This window comes from Mytilus edulis, chromosome 12, assembly GCF_963676685.1.
Source record: "Mytilus edulis chromosome 12, xbMytEdul2.2, whole genome shotgun sequence".
NCBI classification, from domain to species: domain Eukaryota; kingdom Metazoa; phylum Mollusca; class Bivalvia; order Mytilida; family Mytilidae; genus Mytilus; species Mytilus edulis.
The window spans coordinates 70,688,091-70,706,794 of NC_092355.1; the positions used below are offsets into that span (position 1 = coordinate 70,688,091).

The 18,704-nt window shown below is 33.0% G+C and overlaps 1 protein-coding gene across 1 annotated transcript; it reads left to right on the forward strand.

Moving 5' to 3' along the window:
- The first annotated feature begins 95 nt into the window (after window positions 1-95).
- On the forward strand, window positions 96-18,114 carry LOC139499032 (uncharacterized). The gene is made up of 3 exons (XM_071287696.1): window positions 96-453; window positions 14,271-14,441; window positions 15,996-18,114. The coding sequence occupies exons 1-3, from the start codon at window positions 123-125 to the stop codon at window positions 16,223-16,225; spliced, it is 732 nt and encodes a 243-aa protein (XP_071143797.1). The 5' UTR covers window positions 96-122; the 3' UTR covers window positions 16,226-18,114.
- The last annotated feature ends 590 nt before the right edge of the window (window positions 18,115-18,704 follow it).

Consider the following 18,704-nt stretch of genomic DNA (forward strand, 5'->3'; position numbering starts at 1 on the left):
TAGCTTCGAATATTTCCAAAGTGGAACAGACCAATCAACACATAATACGCATCGTATACCGTCAGCGCATAGTAACCACGTAAGTATTTAAAGCACAAACTATTAAAGGCAATCATATTGGAATGCTTTTCGAACTGACAAGAATGATTATATCTATCATATTTCTATGTATGCACATTATGTTTAATGCTGTCCTAAGTGAATCAAGATTTAGATTGAGCTCAGTGCACAGTAAACCTGAATATGACAACAAGTATGAAGTAGAGAATGCCATTGCAGTCAATAAAGCTGAATTTGTAGTAGAATGCGGTATAAATTGTGTATCAAATACGCGTTGTTTATCATTCTTCTACAACAATCTGACAGGAATGTGTATTTTACATTCAGATCCGTTCACCTATACTGTGATGTCATTCGCAGCGAAAGGGTGGAAATTTTACCTTTCACAAGAACGTAAGTATACATAAATTTATGAACTAGAAGCTTCGTATTTTGTCTGGTTTACACTAGTTTAACCCTATGCTTCGTGTATTTACAACCACTACTGATTGAGGTTTCCTTCACGTGAGTATCACCAGCCCAGGTGTCTGCATTTCTGTGCTAACATCAATTATCATTGTTAAAATCATATGAATATTAACTGTTGACAAAACATTGATTGTTTTCAAAATATAATGGATTTTCTGCTCCAAGGTTGGGCCCTCAACGCTCTCCAACTTTGTACTGTATTTTACCTTTTAAACGTTTTTGATTCGAGCGTCACTGATGAGACTTTTGTAGACAAAAAGCACATCTGACGTAAAAATTATTATCCTGCTATCTATGATTTGTTTATTTATAATGCTATTAATTTATTATGTATAATACAGACGTACAATCTTCTTTAGACATTAATTTCTATTAACAATGTATATGTTCTGGACCATGTGGGTATTTGGACCATATACGTATACTCATATGGTCCGACCATACGCGTATGTCGACCATATGAGAATATCGTTTAATTATTAACGGTTTAGACCATAGGAGTACTTTCTATATGTATAGTCTTAATAATTGTTTTTAATTCTAACTTCCTCCGCAGGAATATACAGCTCGTTCTCCGAACCTAAATCGACACAAGGTACTAACTTAAATTGTTTATCTTTTACAAATTAGGTGAATCTGATAAATATAAGGAGATGACTATCCACCAAAGTTAGTCTATCTGCTACCTTGCTAGGGTCAATACCGAGCGCATCATGTCAATTCGTTTATCCGAAATAATACAAGATACATATATACAAATTGTATTATATATTTCTGGTATTATGTTTCGTAACGAAAAATCGGTAATGAACTTGAAAAAAGTCAATAAATTAAAATATGATTAAGTGAGAAAACATTTGGTTTTAAAATCTCGTAAATTATGACACCTTACAGGGTCGTATTTATGCAATTTAAAGTAAAAGTAACTCAACATTTCATAAGCTTTTTGTGCTGACGATATTTTATCGTATTTTACATGATCGCAAAATTCTCAAACATTACCCATGCTTGTTTACAACGACTCGCAATGGGTCTGATCAGATAAGATTTCATTTATTCTACACAGATTTTATTTTAACAGTCAGGAAATAAAAATTATGAAAATGTTTGTATTGATCAATTTATATCTGAAAATTTTATACAGAAGAAAACTACTTAAGAAAGTACTGGTTAAAAGTATAAAATGAACAGTTCGTTATGTATTGTTTCCGCTCTGTCTGGTATTTATGTTGCTTTCAAGGAAGTATTCTCTAAATCTACTTTCATATTCATTTAAAAAGTCACGAGTAACAAAGAAAGAGATTATTTCGTATGTTTGAATGGGAAATCCAACATATCTATATTATCTTGATCAAATTATAGAGTAATGGACAATTTGAACTGTCATGCTGTGAATATATTTTCAGATGCGGATTAAGGTGGGGGGGGGGGGGGGGGTCCAGGGGCCCGGAACTCCACTTATGTGGGAAAAATTTGGTTGATTATATTGGGAGTCACTGAAGCATGACTGGAGCGGGTTCCCTCTTAGGCAGTAAGTGGATCCGCCACTGATTTTGTTAATTATGAACAGTTTTCCTGAAAAAAGTAAATATCAACTCATGAAAATTGAATTTAACAATTGATACTGTAATGTTTCGGGGTTTTCATACTTTGGATTCCCCGTATAGGTTACTTTTGTGTGACTCCGGTAAGATAATCAATAATAAAATCTTAAAGGAAGTTCATACATTGTATTATTTGTTGTTAAATATAACAAGTACAGCGGTTCATCAAACACATGAAGAGAGATAAATATTGAGATCAAAATAGGTGCATGTAGAGCAGAATCTGCTTACCCTTCCTCAGAACGTGAGATCCCCCCAATTTTTGTGGGGTTCGTGTTAATCAGTCTTTCGTTTTGTGGACTCTTTTTTTGGTCTTTTTCATTTTTAGTCATGGCCTTGTAAGTTTATTTACGACTTTAAATGTCCCTTTATCGCCTTCATTTTTCCTACATGCTTGATTATAGTTTCTTCTGTTACGTGGTGCAAAAAATATCTACTTGGTCCACTGCATTATCATATGATACTCTGCATAAATTCAATATGCAAACCATAAACACTGAATAAACATTCAGGTCACTGCCGACATAACAAACTAACATGATTCGTTTTGGCAAACAAATGTGCAATGCGTCAATTGTTTGTAATTTGTTCTAAATATGATTTATATATAATATTTGAACTGTATAGTCATTTATAGTGAAGTAAACAATGGAAGAGCTTCTCTTTTACCTAGTTGATATTCCCTCATTCTGTTGAAATATGAAATATAGATATATAATAAATAGATAGTTTTGCAACCACTAAATGGTTTGTTGTACATATTATGACGATAAGTTGTGTGAACAGATTGTAAAAAAATTAACAACACGTTATAAATTTCATGCGTCCGAAAAAAAAGTAAAATACAAAAAATACCGAACTCAGAGGAAAATTCTGAACGAAAAAACCCTAATCAAATGGCAAAATCAAAAGCTCAAACTCATCAAACGAATGGATAACAACTGTCATATTCCTGACTTGGAACAGCGCATTTCTGTAAACATGTATTCGAGACTAATTTAGTGAGCTGAATTTCAAATTTGAGCTATTCTTTTAACTTATAACTAATGGGATTATCCTCATGAAATAAAGAGAACCCTAGTTGAAGTGTTTTAATGTCTTATCTTACCGTTTTAATTTATTGACATAACTGCACGACCCGATTTTCAATTAACAGTGGTAAAATAATCGTTGCAAAGGTCCTGCTCAAACTTTTGTGAAAGACGGTTTTAACTTTGAAGTGTTGCGAAAGTTTATGTTCTATGTTGAAGGCACTTGTATATAGTGACCTGCAATACAAGTACTGTTCCATTGAGTTTATTTATATGTCTTCTGTTTTTGTCCCTGACCCATGTTTTCTGTATTTAGCATGTGTAGTGCATCATGACATAAGATATTGTTACGTGTAAATTGATCATCACTTTCTTTTTATATGTCTTGTAACATTCCGTTATGAACAAAACGATTTGTTACATATTTCACACGTATTACTATCTAATCTGACATTATTACAAAGCAGCTATTAAATAAAATTCATTCGAACTTTAAATGTGCAATCAAATATAAATGCAAGTCGTCAACTTGTCAAGTGGCTACATGCATATATCGTTGGCCAATTGAACGACAGGTCCTCATTTTGTTGTTTTAAAACTTCTAGAAATATTAACGGAAATAAGGAATGAGTAAAGGGAAATAAATAAAAACAAAACGACTGAACTAAATAAAAGGATGTTCGATATAATGTATAATATTTCGTTTTAATTTTAAAATCTAAACGATGTTTTATTTTTATCTAGTTTCCTAATCAAAATTATTAGAATAAGAAAATAAATACCTTACAGCTTCTTTTACCGTCGATCCTGAAATGTTTAATGTTATAAAATAATTTTAGCGTCTTTGACCTACTTTATCTTTTTATTCGGATACTTGTGGTTATCTTCTCCAAGTTCAATGGGAACATTAGAATAATCTAGAATAGAACCCAAATGGAACCAAGAAGTCGGGTTGCTATAACCAAACAACCCAGATGTTGAACCAGTTTACCTGGTTTCGAACCAAAGAACCCGGATAGAACCAAGGTTCAGAACCAAACAACCCAGATGGAACCAAGGTTTAGAACCAGAGTGCCCGGATAGAACCTTATTGCATTCGGAATTCTCATGACTTTTTATACCTTCAACGTATTTTCCAAATCATTTATTTATTTAGTATATTTATATATAATTTTATTTTATTTATTTAGAATTAATAATTGTATTATCGATATTTGGCTTGTATTACATTCCCTCACAGTGAATATATAGAGGGTTGCTGCTTAAAAGGAAGTTATTAAACCAAGAGTTTCTATTGGTGAAGTTAAAATCATCCATTTGAAAATTTAATTGACGCCATCATAGTTGGATGACCGTTTTAAAAAATCTCTTTCAAAGATGACGACGTGTATGTTCCAGTTGTCGAAACCATAATACCGTCCACTTTTCCTCAAATTTGACCTACCGAATTAAGACTTTTTACCGAGTCTTTACTTACATGACCAAATTAATAGGTACCACATGTGGAGCAGATATGTTTACCCTTCCTGGAGTACCTGATATAACCCCTGTTTTTGGTGGGATTGGTGTTGATAAGTGTTTAGTTTTCTATGTTGTGTTTTGTTATGTTAGCCGTTCTGGTAATTTTTCATTATTTGTTTTTGCCATGGCTTGTTAGTTTGTTTTCTAATAATGAGTTAAATATCCCTTTGGTATATTACGCCTCTCTTTTTTAATCATATGAAATGATAGTAAAATTTTATTATAATTCATTAAGGGTGTTTAAATCAACTTATGTTCTAATTCATAACTTCAAGCGAACATAAATTATTTACAAAATTAACTCAACACCTTTGTATGGGATCAGCTCGCCTGAAAGTGTGCAGCAAAGCTTTAATTTTATTAAAAACAAATGCAATGTAATAATGTTCATCAGTGTTAATTACATCCCAGCTCCTTTGTTCTAACAGGGGTGATCTGAGCCGGATCAACCCTACCAGATCACCCCAGTTTAATTTTCTTTGTTATGAATGCTTTCCTTTGTTCTGTAACATTTTGGCGGGAATGTCAAATCCAGTATAAAACTTATAATTAATTATACGAAGAAGACTTTCTATCAAAATTCACGTAGAAAAAATCCAGTGAATATGCTGGGATTCGAACTCAAAACCTTTAGCATATCAAGCCACGACACATACCACTTCACCAGGACGACTGGATACGAACTATCAGAAATTTAACATACTTAAAGTAAGCAAGATATTTTTATATCTGGGGCGAGTTGGCAGACCTTTACTCATTGGGGTTAAAACCCTTTTCGTTAAATAAATGAGTTGTCAGACTGATTGTTCAATTTGATTTTACACTTAAAGTTGGGCGAGTCGGTTACAAGAGTGGGCGATTTTTTCATAAAGTGGCGATATAGTGTGGGCCAATTGGCCAGTGGGGCGAGTTGACATTGTTTGATATCTACTCATCGTGTTAGTTGGTCATAAAGGGTATACATCATATAGTAATATATAAAGTATATAATAATGGTTGTGTGGCGTTCGTAACTAGATTTTATGAATTGTAAATGGTTTTTCGTCTAATCTAAAACAGCTGGGATGTAAAATAGTTATCCCATTCGGACTTGGTGTGTCAGTGTAAGATCACCCTCTGGCCTCCGGCCATCGGGATGATCTTACACTGACACACCGCGTCCTTAAGGGATAACTATTAATTACTGTCTGCATAGGCCGCTGCAGGTAACAAACACAAAAACCAATCTACAAAAATAAAAACAATTTTCATTATGTCCGCAAATACATATTGTGAATCAAATAAAGATTCTGTTCTTACACACATTATTATTCACATTAATAAAAAATAACACAAATAAAATACATTAAGTCGGGTGGGAGGGTGGGAAACTTTACTGCACCAAAAGCGAACCTCGAATGACAATATGTTTAATTTACAAAACCGCCAAAAGTATAGCACGGAATATTTGAAATGACCTTATTCAAATATTATGGTCAGTTCTAACTCGACCAATGAAAAACATTTAACCTATTATATACTTTCAAACACGTGTAAATTTATAAACAAATACACGTGGTAATGTTCACATACCGGTGTACATAACTTTAATAAATATATTTATGTTCTAATTCATTACTTCAAGCGAACATAAATTATTTATAAAATTAACTCAACACCTTTGTATGGGATCAGCTCGCCTGACAGTGTGCAGCAAAGCTTCGAAAAACAAAGAAAGGATAAAGAAAAAATAAAAGAAAAATACATAATAAAATTCCAATATTATTTGTTACAGAAAGTCTATGCTTCAAAGACTCTTTAACCTAGCCGTCTTTGGCTGTGTCACTTTTCCACCGACCATGCTTTTTGAACAATCTGTCCTCTACAACAGCCGATGCAGCAGCCGATGCCCCTCCTGAACGGAGACTATGCAATCCAATTGTTTTACTTATAAGCCTATACTCTGTAAACTTGAAAGTAGTATTTCCCGAGCTCTCGTGTATGACAACGGACCTGTACTTCTAAGTTTATAAGAATTATCAGACTTATAAAAATTAACAGATCTAAAAATAAATTCTTCAGAATTAGATGTAATACTAGCTAATTTGAAATATCGTTCTAGCATAGAGACAGGACAAGTTACAAGTGTGTTTTAGAAATAACCACATCCCTCCCTTCTCTGTAAATGTCAGTTTTACTCTTCGCCAATATAAATTTGCGTGTGTAGAATAAACTGTTATATCGATACCTCTCAAATTAACTAGTTCTGAAAACATTAAAAAACCTGCATAGCTTAAAAAACACATACAAACAGTTCTTTTAGTCTTTAAGATTACTATTAAGATGACCATAAGTATGAACAATCTTTCGCAAAATGTCTGGTGTAATAGGATCTTTCTTAGTGATAAAATGTCCCAATTTTTCTCTGTGCTCCTTCGTTAACAAACGTTACTAATTCAGATGTACAAGGATTATTAAATCCAGACAGTGTATGTGCCCAGCTAATGGCGTATATTACTTCATTTATCTTGCTAGCCGATTTTGCATTCTGTGAAATGTGAATCAAATATAGAGAAACTATATGATCAGATGAAGGTAATGAAGTAATATTATGTATTTTAGTCCACTTACAGAAAGCATTAAAGGCATACTGGTACTTTTTACGAGTGTTCAGAGAACGTGAGCTCAAGCAGTACTCTGGTAATCTAGCTTTCAATATAGAAAGTTCATCCGAAATATCTGAATTCTGTTTCCATCTACCAACTCGAAAAATATCTGAAAAATGTGCAATCGTGAAACAAACATTATAAAATGTCAAAGTATTAAAATTTATATACAAGTGAACCATGCCACTGTAAAAATAACAGGACCTTGTCCAATATTTATTTGACCATGCCAGCTACAATGCTATATACATTAGTGCCGTGTTGAATACAACCATGCTTTCTACAATGTATATACACACTAGGGCCTTATCAACAACTACCGTGCCTGCTACAATACACATTCGTGTACTAGGGCCTCGTTACTTTAACCTCACCAGCTACAATACACATTCGTGTACTAGGGCCTCGTAACTTTAACCTCGCCAGCTACAATACACATTCCTGTACTAGGGGCTCGCCACTTTAACCTCGCCAGCTACAATACACATTAGTGAACTAGGGCCTTGTCGCATCTAATTTTACTGCCAATACTGAAGCAATAAAAGGCTCAGTGCCAAAAATGGATTTTCTATTAGAACCACTGACAAAAATACCACTTGCATTTTTAAATTCAATAACATCAAATATGTTATCTATGTAATTCATATTTTTATCAAAAATGAAAGGCCAATAGGTCGCAGATATCCATTTTGGTGCAATTAAAGTACCTCTAGCTTTACAAGCTGGTACATGTTTTATAGCTCTCAACACTAAGTAAATAGGTGGTACGATCCAATTGTTTTCACTAGACCAGTTCTGAGTAAAACAATCTGCAGCTTCTGTATTTACATTCCAGAATAAAGAGTTAAATCTTTCTAATTTTGTGTTACGAAAACTAGCAAAACGATCGACTGTATAAGGACCCCAAAGGTCGTTAATAAAAGTATAGAAAATTTCTGAAACACCCCAGTCTTCATAATCAATGATTTTACTGATATAATCAGCTTTCGAATTTTCGCCTCTCGGAATCAATTGTATGTTAATGGAGATTCCCTTTTGTAAACAAATAGAAAAAATGGAAATTGCTATATCTTACAGTTTTTCTTACATGCTGCCTACTTGAACAATTCTGACACAATTATGATTATCAGTTAGCCATTTTAAGGATTTTCCAGCAAATGCATGTTGATAAGACATCAACGCCAATTCTATGGCCTTTAGTTCCCTCCACGTGGAACTCTCTAACATTTCAGTGGATTTCCACATAGTGTGAAAATTTTTACTTTCCAACTCTACTGTACATGCTCCGGCAGCTATGCTGCTAGCATCAGAATATACCATTACATGCGACTGACTATATTGATTTAATGTTTTAAAATTTACATTCTCAATGTTATCAAGCCAGAACTTTAATTCTGATATCACAAAACTTTTACTATCTAAAACTAAATAACTATCCCATGACATTCTACTTTCAATAGACATATAGCAATATCTAGTCATTATTCTAGTAATATTTCCGATCACAGGAGACATACTTATAATTCTACCCGTTACCTGGGCTAAATTTCTGGCAGAAATATATGGAATTACTCTGAAAACATTATGAATAGATTGTAATAATTCGTGAATTCTCCTTTGAGGAATGCATAAAGTGAAATTACATGAATACCAAATGATTCCCAACCACTCCAACTTCTGTACAGGAGTAAAAACTGATTTTTCTTCGTTCAGAAGAAAACCCGCACTCAAAAGTGATTGTTTCACGAATTCAGCATCTTTGATACATTCATTATTTTCATTATTCATACCAAATACATCATCAAGATATAAAACTATTTTTATACCATTTTTTCTCCAATACTTGACCAATGGTCTGAGACACTTTGTAAATATGTAAAGACCCGTTGAAAGACAAAATTCTAAAACAGTGAAGCAATAAAATTTACCTTCCCACGAAAAACCTAGATACGTGTGCTGCTGTGGACATATATCCAAATGAAAATAACCAGATTTCAAATCAAATTTATACGGATAATCATTTTTCTGAAAGTATTGCACAGCTATTTTCCAATCTTCAAATTTAATCTTTTCCTTTTTCACCGATAAATTCAAAGTGCTCAAATCTAAAATTAGACGCCTTTTCCCTGTTTTTTGAGTAGCTACACTGAGCGGATTGACAATGTAAGGTTGAAATGGGACCTCAATGACGCAACCTGAAAGAACAAGTTCATTTACAGATTTGCTAACAAAATCATCATTCTTAAGAGCAGATTTGTTATTTTTCATGTACATGCTCGAAGGAGTATCAATAAATGGAATAAGATAACCATTTTTCAGTGTGTCTAAAATAAAAGAATTAGCACCAATATGCTCCCAGTACTGAATAATTTTAGCTAACCTTCCCTTTACACCAGAGAAAATACCCGTGTTAGATTTGAAATTTTCAAAAAATCTTACTTGTCTAAGCAAAATCTCAATATCATGATTTAAACAATAATCACTATCAAATTCAGAAAATAAATATAAATCATTAACTAACTGTTCATTGTTAATTGTTCGGTTGTGTATTGTTGAAGTTGAACTGGTTGCGTTTGACAAGTGGACAGTTCTTCCTCCAGTGGCCAAATTGCTTACAGGCATGACACATATCGTGTTGGGACGGCTCACGCCGCCCACTGCCAGTTCGAAAGGGCGTCGGGTTCTGACGCTGATACTGATTGGGATAATAAGGATTAGGAGCAGTTTCAACGGGAGCCGGTCTAGAAGTTGTCTTGTAGGGATTTGGGCGACGGGATTTGTCTTTAGTCTAACGCATGGCTCTGGACTCCGCCTGGCGGATTTTCTTTTCATCTTCAGAGTCTGAAGCGATAACATTTGCTTCATACTCTCTGACAGTAGCCCAACCACCGGCTGAAGTATCTGCTATGGGTATCAGTTTGTTTCTGCCCTTAACCTTATCTATGAGGTCTATGATGATACGTGAACTCTATTCTCAGACATACTCAGGTTAAGCACAAGCTTACAACTTTACTGCACCAAAAGCGAACCTCGAATGACAATATTTTTTAATTTACAAAACCGCCAAAAGTATAGCACGGCATATTTGAAATGACCTTATTCAAATATTATGGTCAGTTCTAACCCGACCAATGAAAAACATTTAACCTACTATATACTTTCAAACACGTGTAAATTTATAAACAAATACACGTGGTAATGTTTACATACCGGTGTACATTACTTTAATAGATATATATGTTCTCATGTGGTGTTTCAGGGAAACGACATTACATTTCTTCTGAATGGTTTGTTATTCATAACCTGATCTTATGTTTTGTGGACAGGTAGAAAACAAATATCGTAACTCATTCAGAAAGCTTTAACGAACATAAAATAATGTGAAAGTATATTGAATGAATAATTTCCGTTCTTCTGAAGAATGTGCGGTACATGTCTATAACTTTAATTATATAAACAAATACGAAAAATCTTGTAACTAATTTGTAAGGTTGAAATATCACAAATGAAAAGCAAATGGTGAAGCAGCGTAGTAAAACAATAGACATATAGCAATATCTAGCTCTTTTCAGTTATTTTACTTGATAGATAGTAACAATGTTCTGATACCTTTATGATGTTGTGTGATATATAGCCCTGGCTCAGATATTTCACTTGATAGATAATAAAAATGTTCTGATACCTTTATGATGTTGTGTTATGTATAGCCCTGTCTCAATTATTTTACTTGAAAGATAGTAACAATGTTCTGATACCTTTGTCATGTTGTGTTATGTATAGCCCTGTCTCAGTTATTTCGCTTGAAAGATAGTAACAATGTTCTGATACCTTTATGATGTTGTGTTATGTATAGCCCTGTCTCAGTTATTTCACTTGAAAGATAGTAACAATGTTCTGATACCTTTATGATGTTGTGTTATGTATAGCCCTGGCTCAGTTATTTCACTTGATAGATAGTATCAATGTTCTGATATCTTTTTGATGTTGTGTGATATATAGCCCTGGCTCAGATATTTCACTTGATAGATAGTAAAAAAGTTCAAATACCTTTTTGATGTTGTTTTATGTATAGCCCTGTCTCAATTATTTTACTTGAAAGATAGTAACAATGTTCTGATACCTTTATGATGTTGTGTGATGTATAGCCCTGTCTCAGTTATTTCACTTGATAGATAGTAACAATGTTCTGATACCTTTGTCATGTTGTGTTATGTATAGCCCTGTCTCAGTTATTTCACTTGATAGATAGTAACAATGTTCTGATACCTTTGTCATGTTGTGTTATGTATAGCCTTGCCTTAGTTATTTCACTTGATAGATAGTAACAATGTTCTGATACCTTTGTCATGTTGTGTTATGTATAGCCTTGCCTTAGTTATTTCACTTGATAGATAGTAACAATGTTCTGATACCTTTGTCATGTTGTGTTATGTATAGCCTTGCCTTAGTTATTTCACTTGAAAGATAGTAACAATGTTCTGATACCTTTGTCATGTTGTGTTATGTATAGCCCTGTCTCAGTTGTTTCACTTGATAGATAGTAACAATGTTCTGATACCTTTGTCATGTTGTGTTATGTATAGCCTTGCCTTAGTTATTTCACTTGAAAGATAGTAACAATGTTCTTATACCTTTGTCATGTTGTGTTATGTATAGCCCTGTCTCAGTTATTTCACTTGATAGATAGTAACAATGTTCTGATACCTTTGTCATGTTGTGTTATGTATAGCCTTGCCTTAGTTATTTCACTTGAAAGATAGTAACAATGTTCTGATATCTTTGTCATGTTGTGTTATGTATAGCCCTGTCTCAGTTATTTCACTTGATAGATAGTAACAATGTTCTGATAGCTTTGTCATGTTGTGTGATATATAGCCCTGTCTCAGTTATTTTACTTGAAAGATAGTAACAATGTTCTGATACCTTTGTCATGTTGTGTTATGTATAGTCATGTCTTAGATATTTCACTTGATAGATAGTAACAATGTTCTGATACCTTTATGATGTTGTGTGATATATAGCCCTGGCTCAGTTATTTCACTTGAAAGATAGTAAAAATGTTCTGATACCTTTATGATGTTGTGTTATGTATAGCCCTGTCTCAATTATTTTACTTGAAAGATAGTAACAATGTTCTGATACCTTTGTCATGTTGTGTTAGGTATAGCCCTGTCTCAGTTATTTCACTTGAAACATAGTAACAATGTTCTGATACCTTTATGATGTTGTGTGATATATAGCCCTGGCTCAGATATTTCACTTGATAGATAGTAAAAATGTTCAAATACCTTTATGATGTTGTGTTATGTATAGCCCTGTCTCAATTATTTTACTTGAAAGATAGTAACAATGTTCTGATACCTTTATGATGTTGTGTGATGTATAGCCCTGTCTCAGTTATTTCACTTGATAGATAGTAACAATGTTCTGATACCTTTGTCATGTTGTGTTATGTATAGCCCTGTCTCAGTTATTTCACTTGATAGATAGTAACAATGTTCTGATTCCTTTGTCATGTTGTGTTATGTATAGCCTTGCCTTAGTTATTTCACTTGATAGATAGTAACAATGTTCTGATACCTTTGTCATGTTGTGTTATGTATAGCCTTGCCTTAGTTATTTCACTTGAAAGATAGTAACAATGTTCTTATACCTTTGTCATGTTGTGTTATGTATAGCCCTGTCTCAGTTATTTCACTTGATAGATAGTAACAATGTTCTGATACCTTTGTCATGTTGTGTTATGTATAGCCTTGCCTTAGTTATTTCACTTGAAAGATAGTAACAATGTTCTGATATCTTTGTCATGTTGTGTTATGTATAGCCCTGTCTCAGTTATTTCACTTGATAGATAGTAACAATGTTCTGATAGCTTTGTCATGTTGTGTGATATATAGCCCTGTCTCAGTTATTTTACTTGAAAGATAGTAACAATGTTCTGATACCTTTGTCATGTTGTGTTATATATAGCCCTGTCTCAGTTATTTCACTTGATAGATAGTAACAATGTTCTGATACCTTTGTCATGTTGTGTTATGTATAGCCTTGCCTTAGTTATTTCACTTGATAGATAGTAACAATGTTCTGATACCTTTGTCATGTTGTGTGATATATAGCCCTGGCTCAGTTATTTCACTTGAAAGATAGTAACAATGTTCTGATACCTTTATGATGTTGTGTGATATATAGCCCTGGATCAGTTATTTCACTTGAAAGATAGTAACACTGTTCTGATACCTTTATGATGTTGTGTGATGTATAGCCCTGGCTCAGTTATTTCACTTGATAGATAGTAAAAATGTTCTGATACCTTTATCATGTTGTGTTATGTATAGCCCTGTCTCAGTTATATAACTTGATAGATAGTAACAATGTTCTGCAACTCATTACCAACTCCAATATCACATTGCAACCGCTTGACAGTATGACGTGGAATCAGGGTCATACATATCAAATATTTTAAAACTGATAATTATGACCCTAATTCCGCGCCAAAGGACAGGAATACAAAATTAACGGCTTTGTCTGAAATTCTGAAATATTCTAGGAACATGACATTACACTACACACAATTCTATGCCCAGACAGGAAAATAGAATTGTAACTCGGGTCTCTCTGTTGGTTAGTGGTACACAATTTAATCCTTTCCACCGTTAACAGTCAATATAACTCAGGTCTCGCAGACATTGTAAGTGGTATACAATTTAATCTCTTCCAACTTTAATATTCAGGATAATATTTTTTTTACTTACTCTGTAAGATAAAATTTTATCTTGTTTTTAATATGGAACCTATTTATAAAATTAATTGTTATAAATATCATCCAATATATTTTTTTAATTTAAAAATTGTTGTGACCTTAGTAAGTTTACACTTCTAGATACAGCTATCAGTATTTTATTCCATTCTATAATAATTACAGTTAATAACCATTTTACTAGGTGCCGGTCGCTGTTTGGTCAACTTCTTCTACTACAGGGAACTGGACTTGTGTTATAAATTTGAACCGCCAATTGAAGGATCTGTTATTGATAAAGGTTTGGTGTGTCAAGAAACTGAGCTCATGCGTATTGATTCCAATGAAAGACAAGATTATATCAAGCTTGTTACAGGTAATTAAGAAATAAATTAGAAAACAACACGTTATAAATTGTACTGCGTCCGAACCGGCTTTCTGGATTTACCTTCATCAGGAACGCTCAGAGCCGAATATTTGAAAGCCAAGGGTTTACAATACCGAAAAGTTACTAAAGGTGGTACCTAACACTACAGGGAGATAACTCTGTAAAATCAGCAGAATTTTTTAATGACGTTGTGTTCTTAAGGGAATATTAAGCTTCTCAATGATCAAAATGAGTGTTTGTCAAACTGCTATATAACCAGTGTATTTTTTCTGATTAAACGGTTGGTTCAATTTTTTTGATTTTTTTATATTTTTGTCAAAGGGGCAAAGTAGATACTCTGTCAAAATTTTAAGAAAATTAAACGAGCCAAATTAATTTTAGTTCAGGTGTTAGGTACCACCTTACTATGTGTAAGTAATAAATCATTATACTTTTTTTTTTTACTTTACAAACATGAAATGTTATAATTATGAAAAGAATGCAATAAGATTACGGAAAAAGAAAGGAAAACATAGTTCTTTATAACAAAAACCTTAAGATTTCCAAAACGAATCAGTATCAATCATTTTCTACATTTGAAAATGCCTGTACCAAGTCAGGAATATGACAGTTCTTGTCCATTCGTTTTTGATGCGTTTTGTTATTTGATTTTGCCATGTGATTATGGACTTTCCCAATAGATCTTCCTCTAAGTTCAGTATTTTTGTGATTTTACTTTTTGCAATCACACGTTAAAAAGTAATACAATTTATTTTACTACCTTAAAGAAAAATAATATTTCGAGAGTTCCTTTCCCACAATGTTTAAAAAAGAGTCATCTCAGATACTCCTACTAAAAACTTTATCTTAAATACGTTTCAGCCAGTGCCACATACTTGATTCAAGTTTTGCTGGATGTTACTACGTCTTTAGGAATATCATTCGTACTTTCATACCATCACTACCAAGTCAGGAATATGACAGTTCTTGTCCATTCGTTTTTGATGCGTTTTGTTATTTGATTTTGCCATGTGATTATGGACTTTCCCAATTGATCTTCCTCTAAGTTCAGTATTTTTGTGATTTTACTTTTTAGATATTGATAATTGAGAACATTTACAAGAAGGAGTAGTTTCTGGTCTGTTAACCCAATCTTTGGTTTTTTTTAAGTCAGTGGTTCAAAGTTCACGATGACAGCGGCCATGAAAGGACTATGTTCTTGGTATTTATCAGAAATCTTTAGCAATATGTGTAGGATTAATAACCCATGATTGAAAAGGCCCCAAAGAAGTCAATGGGTCAAAAGTCAAAAGTAAAGTTTCAACAGCATCAAATGTTTTCGAATAATATCTTTTGAACCATTCGTCTTAAACTTTTGTTCAATTCATTTGGAAAACCTCTTTTGATTACTTATACTTCAGAGAACACACTTCTTCGGACAATATCGTTAATAAAATAAGAATGTATCACTCACGAAAGTTAAGTCCTGCATGGATTATACAATAACTCCTGAAGGATTTCTTACCCCAATTTATAATTATTACAGACATACTTTTATTTCAGCTGATATCGGTGGAGTGTACAATCATGGAATATGTATACAAGGTAATAAGACACAAGGAAAATGGACGTACAACGATGGATCTGCAATGGAGTATTTCAATTGGGAACCAAATCAACCAAGTGGAGACTCTAATATTATCCTCATGGTTCGGTCGCAGAACAACAAATGGAGGAATCCTAGTCTTACAAACACATGTACCTATATGTGTGAATATCGATCACAGAATTAAAGTTGCTAACGCTATTCAAGATAAAGATAAACTTTATTTCTTCTTTAAGTTTAACTTTTCTACGTTTCTATTTGATACTAATTATGAAATTAATTGAGAATATACTAATGCGTAAATTTTTTCTATAATACCCAATGCATATACTAAAAAAATCAAGCTGGTATCGTTGGTATAATTTGTTCTTGTACGAGCGCATATGCTACCACAAGATTACCGAGACGTTTATATCTGAATACTACTGCTACTAAGTCATTCATGTAAGCCATAAGTTTGTTTGAGCTTTTCACACCAGCCCAGGCCATTTCTTTTTTACCCCTTGTAGGAACAAATTTAATTTAAAGCAATAAATTCAAATAAGCCTATGGTTTGCATGAATAATCTCTTAAATAACCTCTAGAAAAAAATGTGTTAATTTCTTATAATTACTACAAACATTGCAATTTTTAATTTACGATTTATCTCCGCTGGCTCCATTGTACTGTCTAATCAACAGTTGACGTAACGTAACTAAAATGTGAGCCATCATCATTGTGCGAATAATGCAACAGAACAACAAAATAAAAAAAAAAACCCTAGTATATCAAAACTTCATTTTCAAGATAGATATTCCAAATTTGCAGCATGCAAGTATTTGTTCAACCTTCAACTTGGAAGATTTTATTCGTATGACATCATGTGTTGCAATGACGCTTATCCATATCCAACTATGTAAGACATCACGTGACTTTGATGACGTAGCACTCCGTCATCTTTAGAAAATTTGTCTCATACAAATTGCGTTGGCCCTTCAATAAACTAATTTTTCCGTTTGCTAGTTTTTGCTGATCTGTCCTTAGTCTTCTTACATATATATTTCTTAACATATTGAACCTGATAGTTTTAATTCAGATGAAATTACGTCCCTGATCAATTGTAAATAATACTCGTGTTCTCCTCTTCTGCCCATTGACTGTTTTGTAAAACTAACAAACTTTAGTCTTCTTATACATCAATTTTACATATTCCTTAAACAAAAGTGTAAATTTGCTGCTATATTGTGATATCTGAAACATATGTTTGCCGCTGTATCCTGTTCGTTGGCAAAGTACATCCTTAATCGATTTAAAACCATGATTTTTTCGACCATTTTGAATTTTTCAAAATAGCGGCTTTGTCATTAATTATGTTCATATTTCAAATGAATTTACCTTTCTCATTATTTTTTGGCAAATAATTTTAATAATATTTTTTTTTTCGATGCAAAGAAATAATAATTTTGTTCTAATCCATGCATATTATGAAATCTGCATTAAAATACACAAAGGCACATACATAAATATGAGAAAGGTCAAACACCAGGTAAGCCTGACAAGTTACAGTCAGGTAGATACAAGTCTACATTACACAATTATTCAGGTATTACATAGAAAATGTATGCAACACCAAATTATCAATACTTGTTATAATCATTTCGTGAACAAGGTTGATTCCGGAGCTTTAAAACAATGTACGACAGCAAAACATATGTTCATGTCTAAGTTTGAGCTAAATATTCATATTTCGAGGATTTTATTACGCTGTTGTGTTATTTGTTATAATGAATGGCTGTGGAGTTCTCTGTCGTACGACTCAAGGGCATTGATGGGTGGTTTATATTCTTGTATAAAATTGTTTACATGCCAGAAGAGGTCTAAAAGATTTTCCATAAAAACTAACACCATGGAGTTTTATATACATAGTATAACTTTGATTTCGCTATGATGATCGGAAGTGACTATTAAAATATTTAATTTTATAGACTAAATAAAATTTATAATGGAATTGTTGTACTTGCTTGATTTTATTTTTGAATTATTGTATTATTGTGATTTTTTTCATGACTGTACTCATACATTATAAAAGTATCTATTTAGATAATGTGTTTTGAAGCTATCACTTGACTTTTTTTGAAGTTCTTTATTTGTGTACTTTAACTTGAAAATAAAACGATGTGGTATGATTGCCAGTGACACAGTTTTCCACAAGACACCAATTGACGCAAAAGCAACTATAATTAGCCATTTTCAACTGATTTTTATAGGTTGTACTTATGTTGTACTGTTACATCACTGTCCCAGGTTATGGAGAGGGTTGAGCACTTACGAACATGTTTAACCCCGCCACATTCTTTATGTGTCTGTCCAAAGTCAGGAGCCTGTAGTTCATTGATTGTCGTTGGTTCATGGTTGTCAAATGTTTTTTTTCGTAAACTGTTTCGTTATAAATTAGGTCATTAGTTTTCTCAATTGAATTGTGTCATATTTTCATGTCGAGGCCTTTTATAGCCGACCATTCGGTATTAGTTTTTCTCATTGTTGAAGGCCTTACGGTTGCCGATAATTGCTTACATCCACTTAATTTGGACTTTGGTGGATAGTTGTCTTATTGGCAATCATACCACATCTCCTTCTTTTTATATAGGTCATCGTGCGGGCAATGAGCAAAACTCATATCGCATAGC

Excerpts from the sequence above, each read along its gene's own strand:
- LOC139499032 (XM_071287696.1), top strand. The coding sequence starts at position 123 with ATGCTTTTCGAACTGACAAGAATGATTATATCTATCATATTTCTATGT. Across the intron at positions 454-14,270 it reads ATTTTACCTTTCACAAGAAC|GTGCCGGTCGCTGTTTGGTC; the intron begins GTAAGTATACAT and ends CCATTTTACTAG. Across the intron at positions 14,442-15,995 it reads TTATATCAAGCTTGTTACAG|CTGATATCGGTGGAGTGTAC; the intron begins GTAATTAAGAAA and ends CTTTTATTTCAG.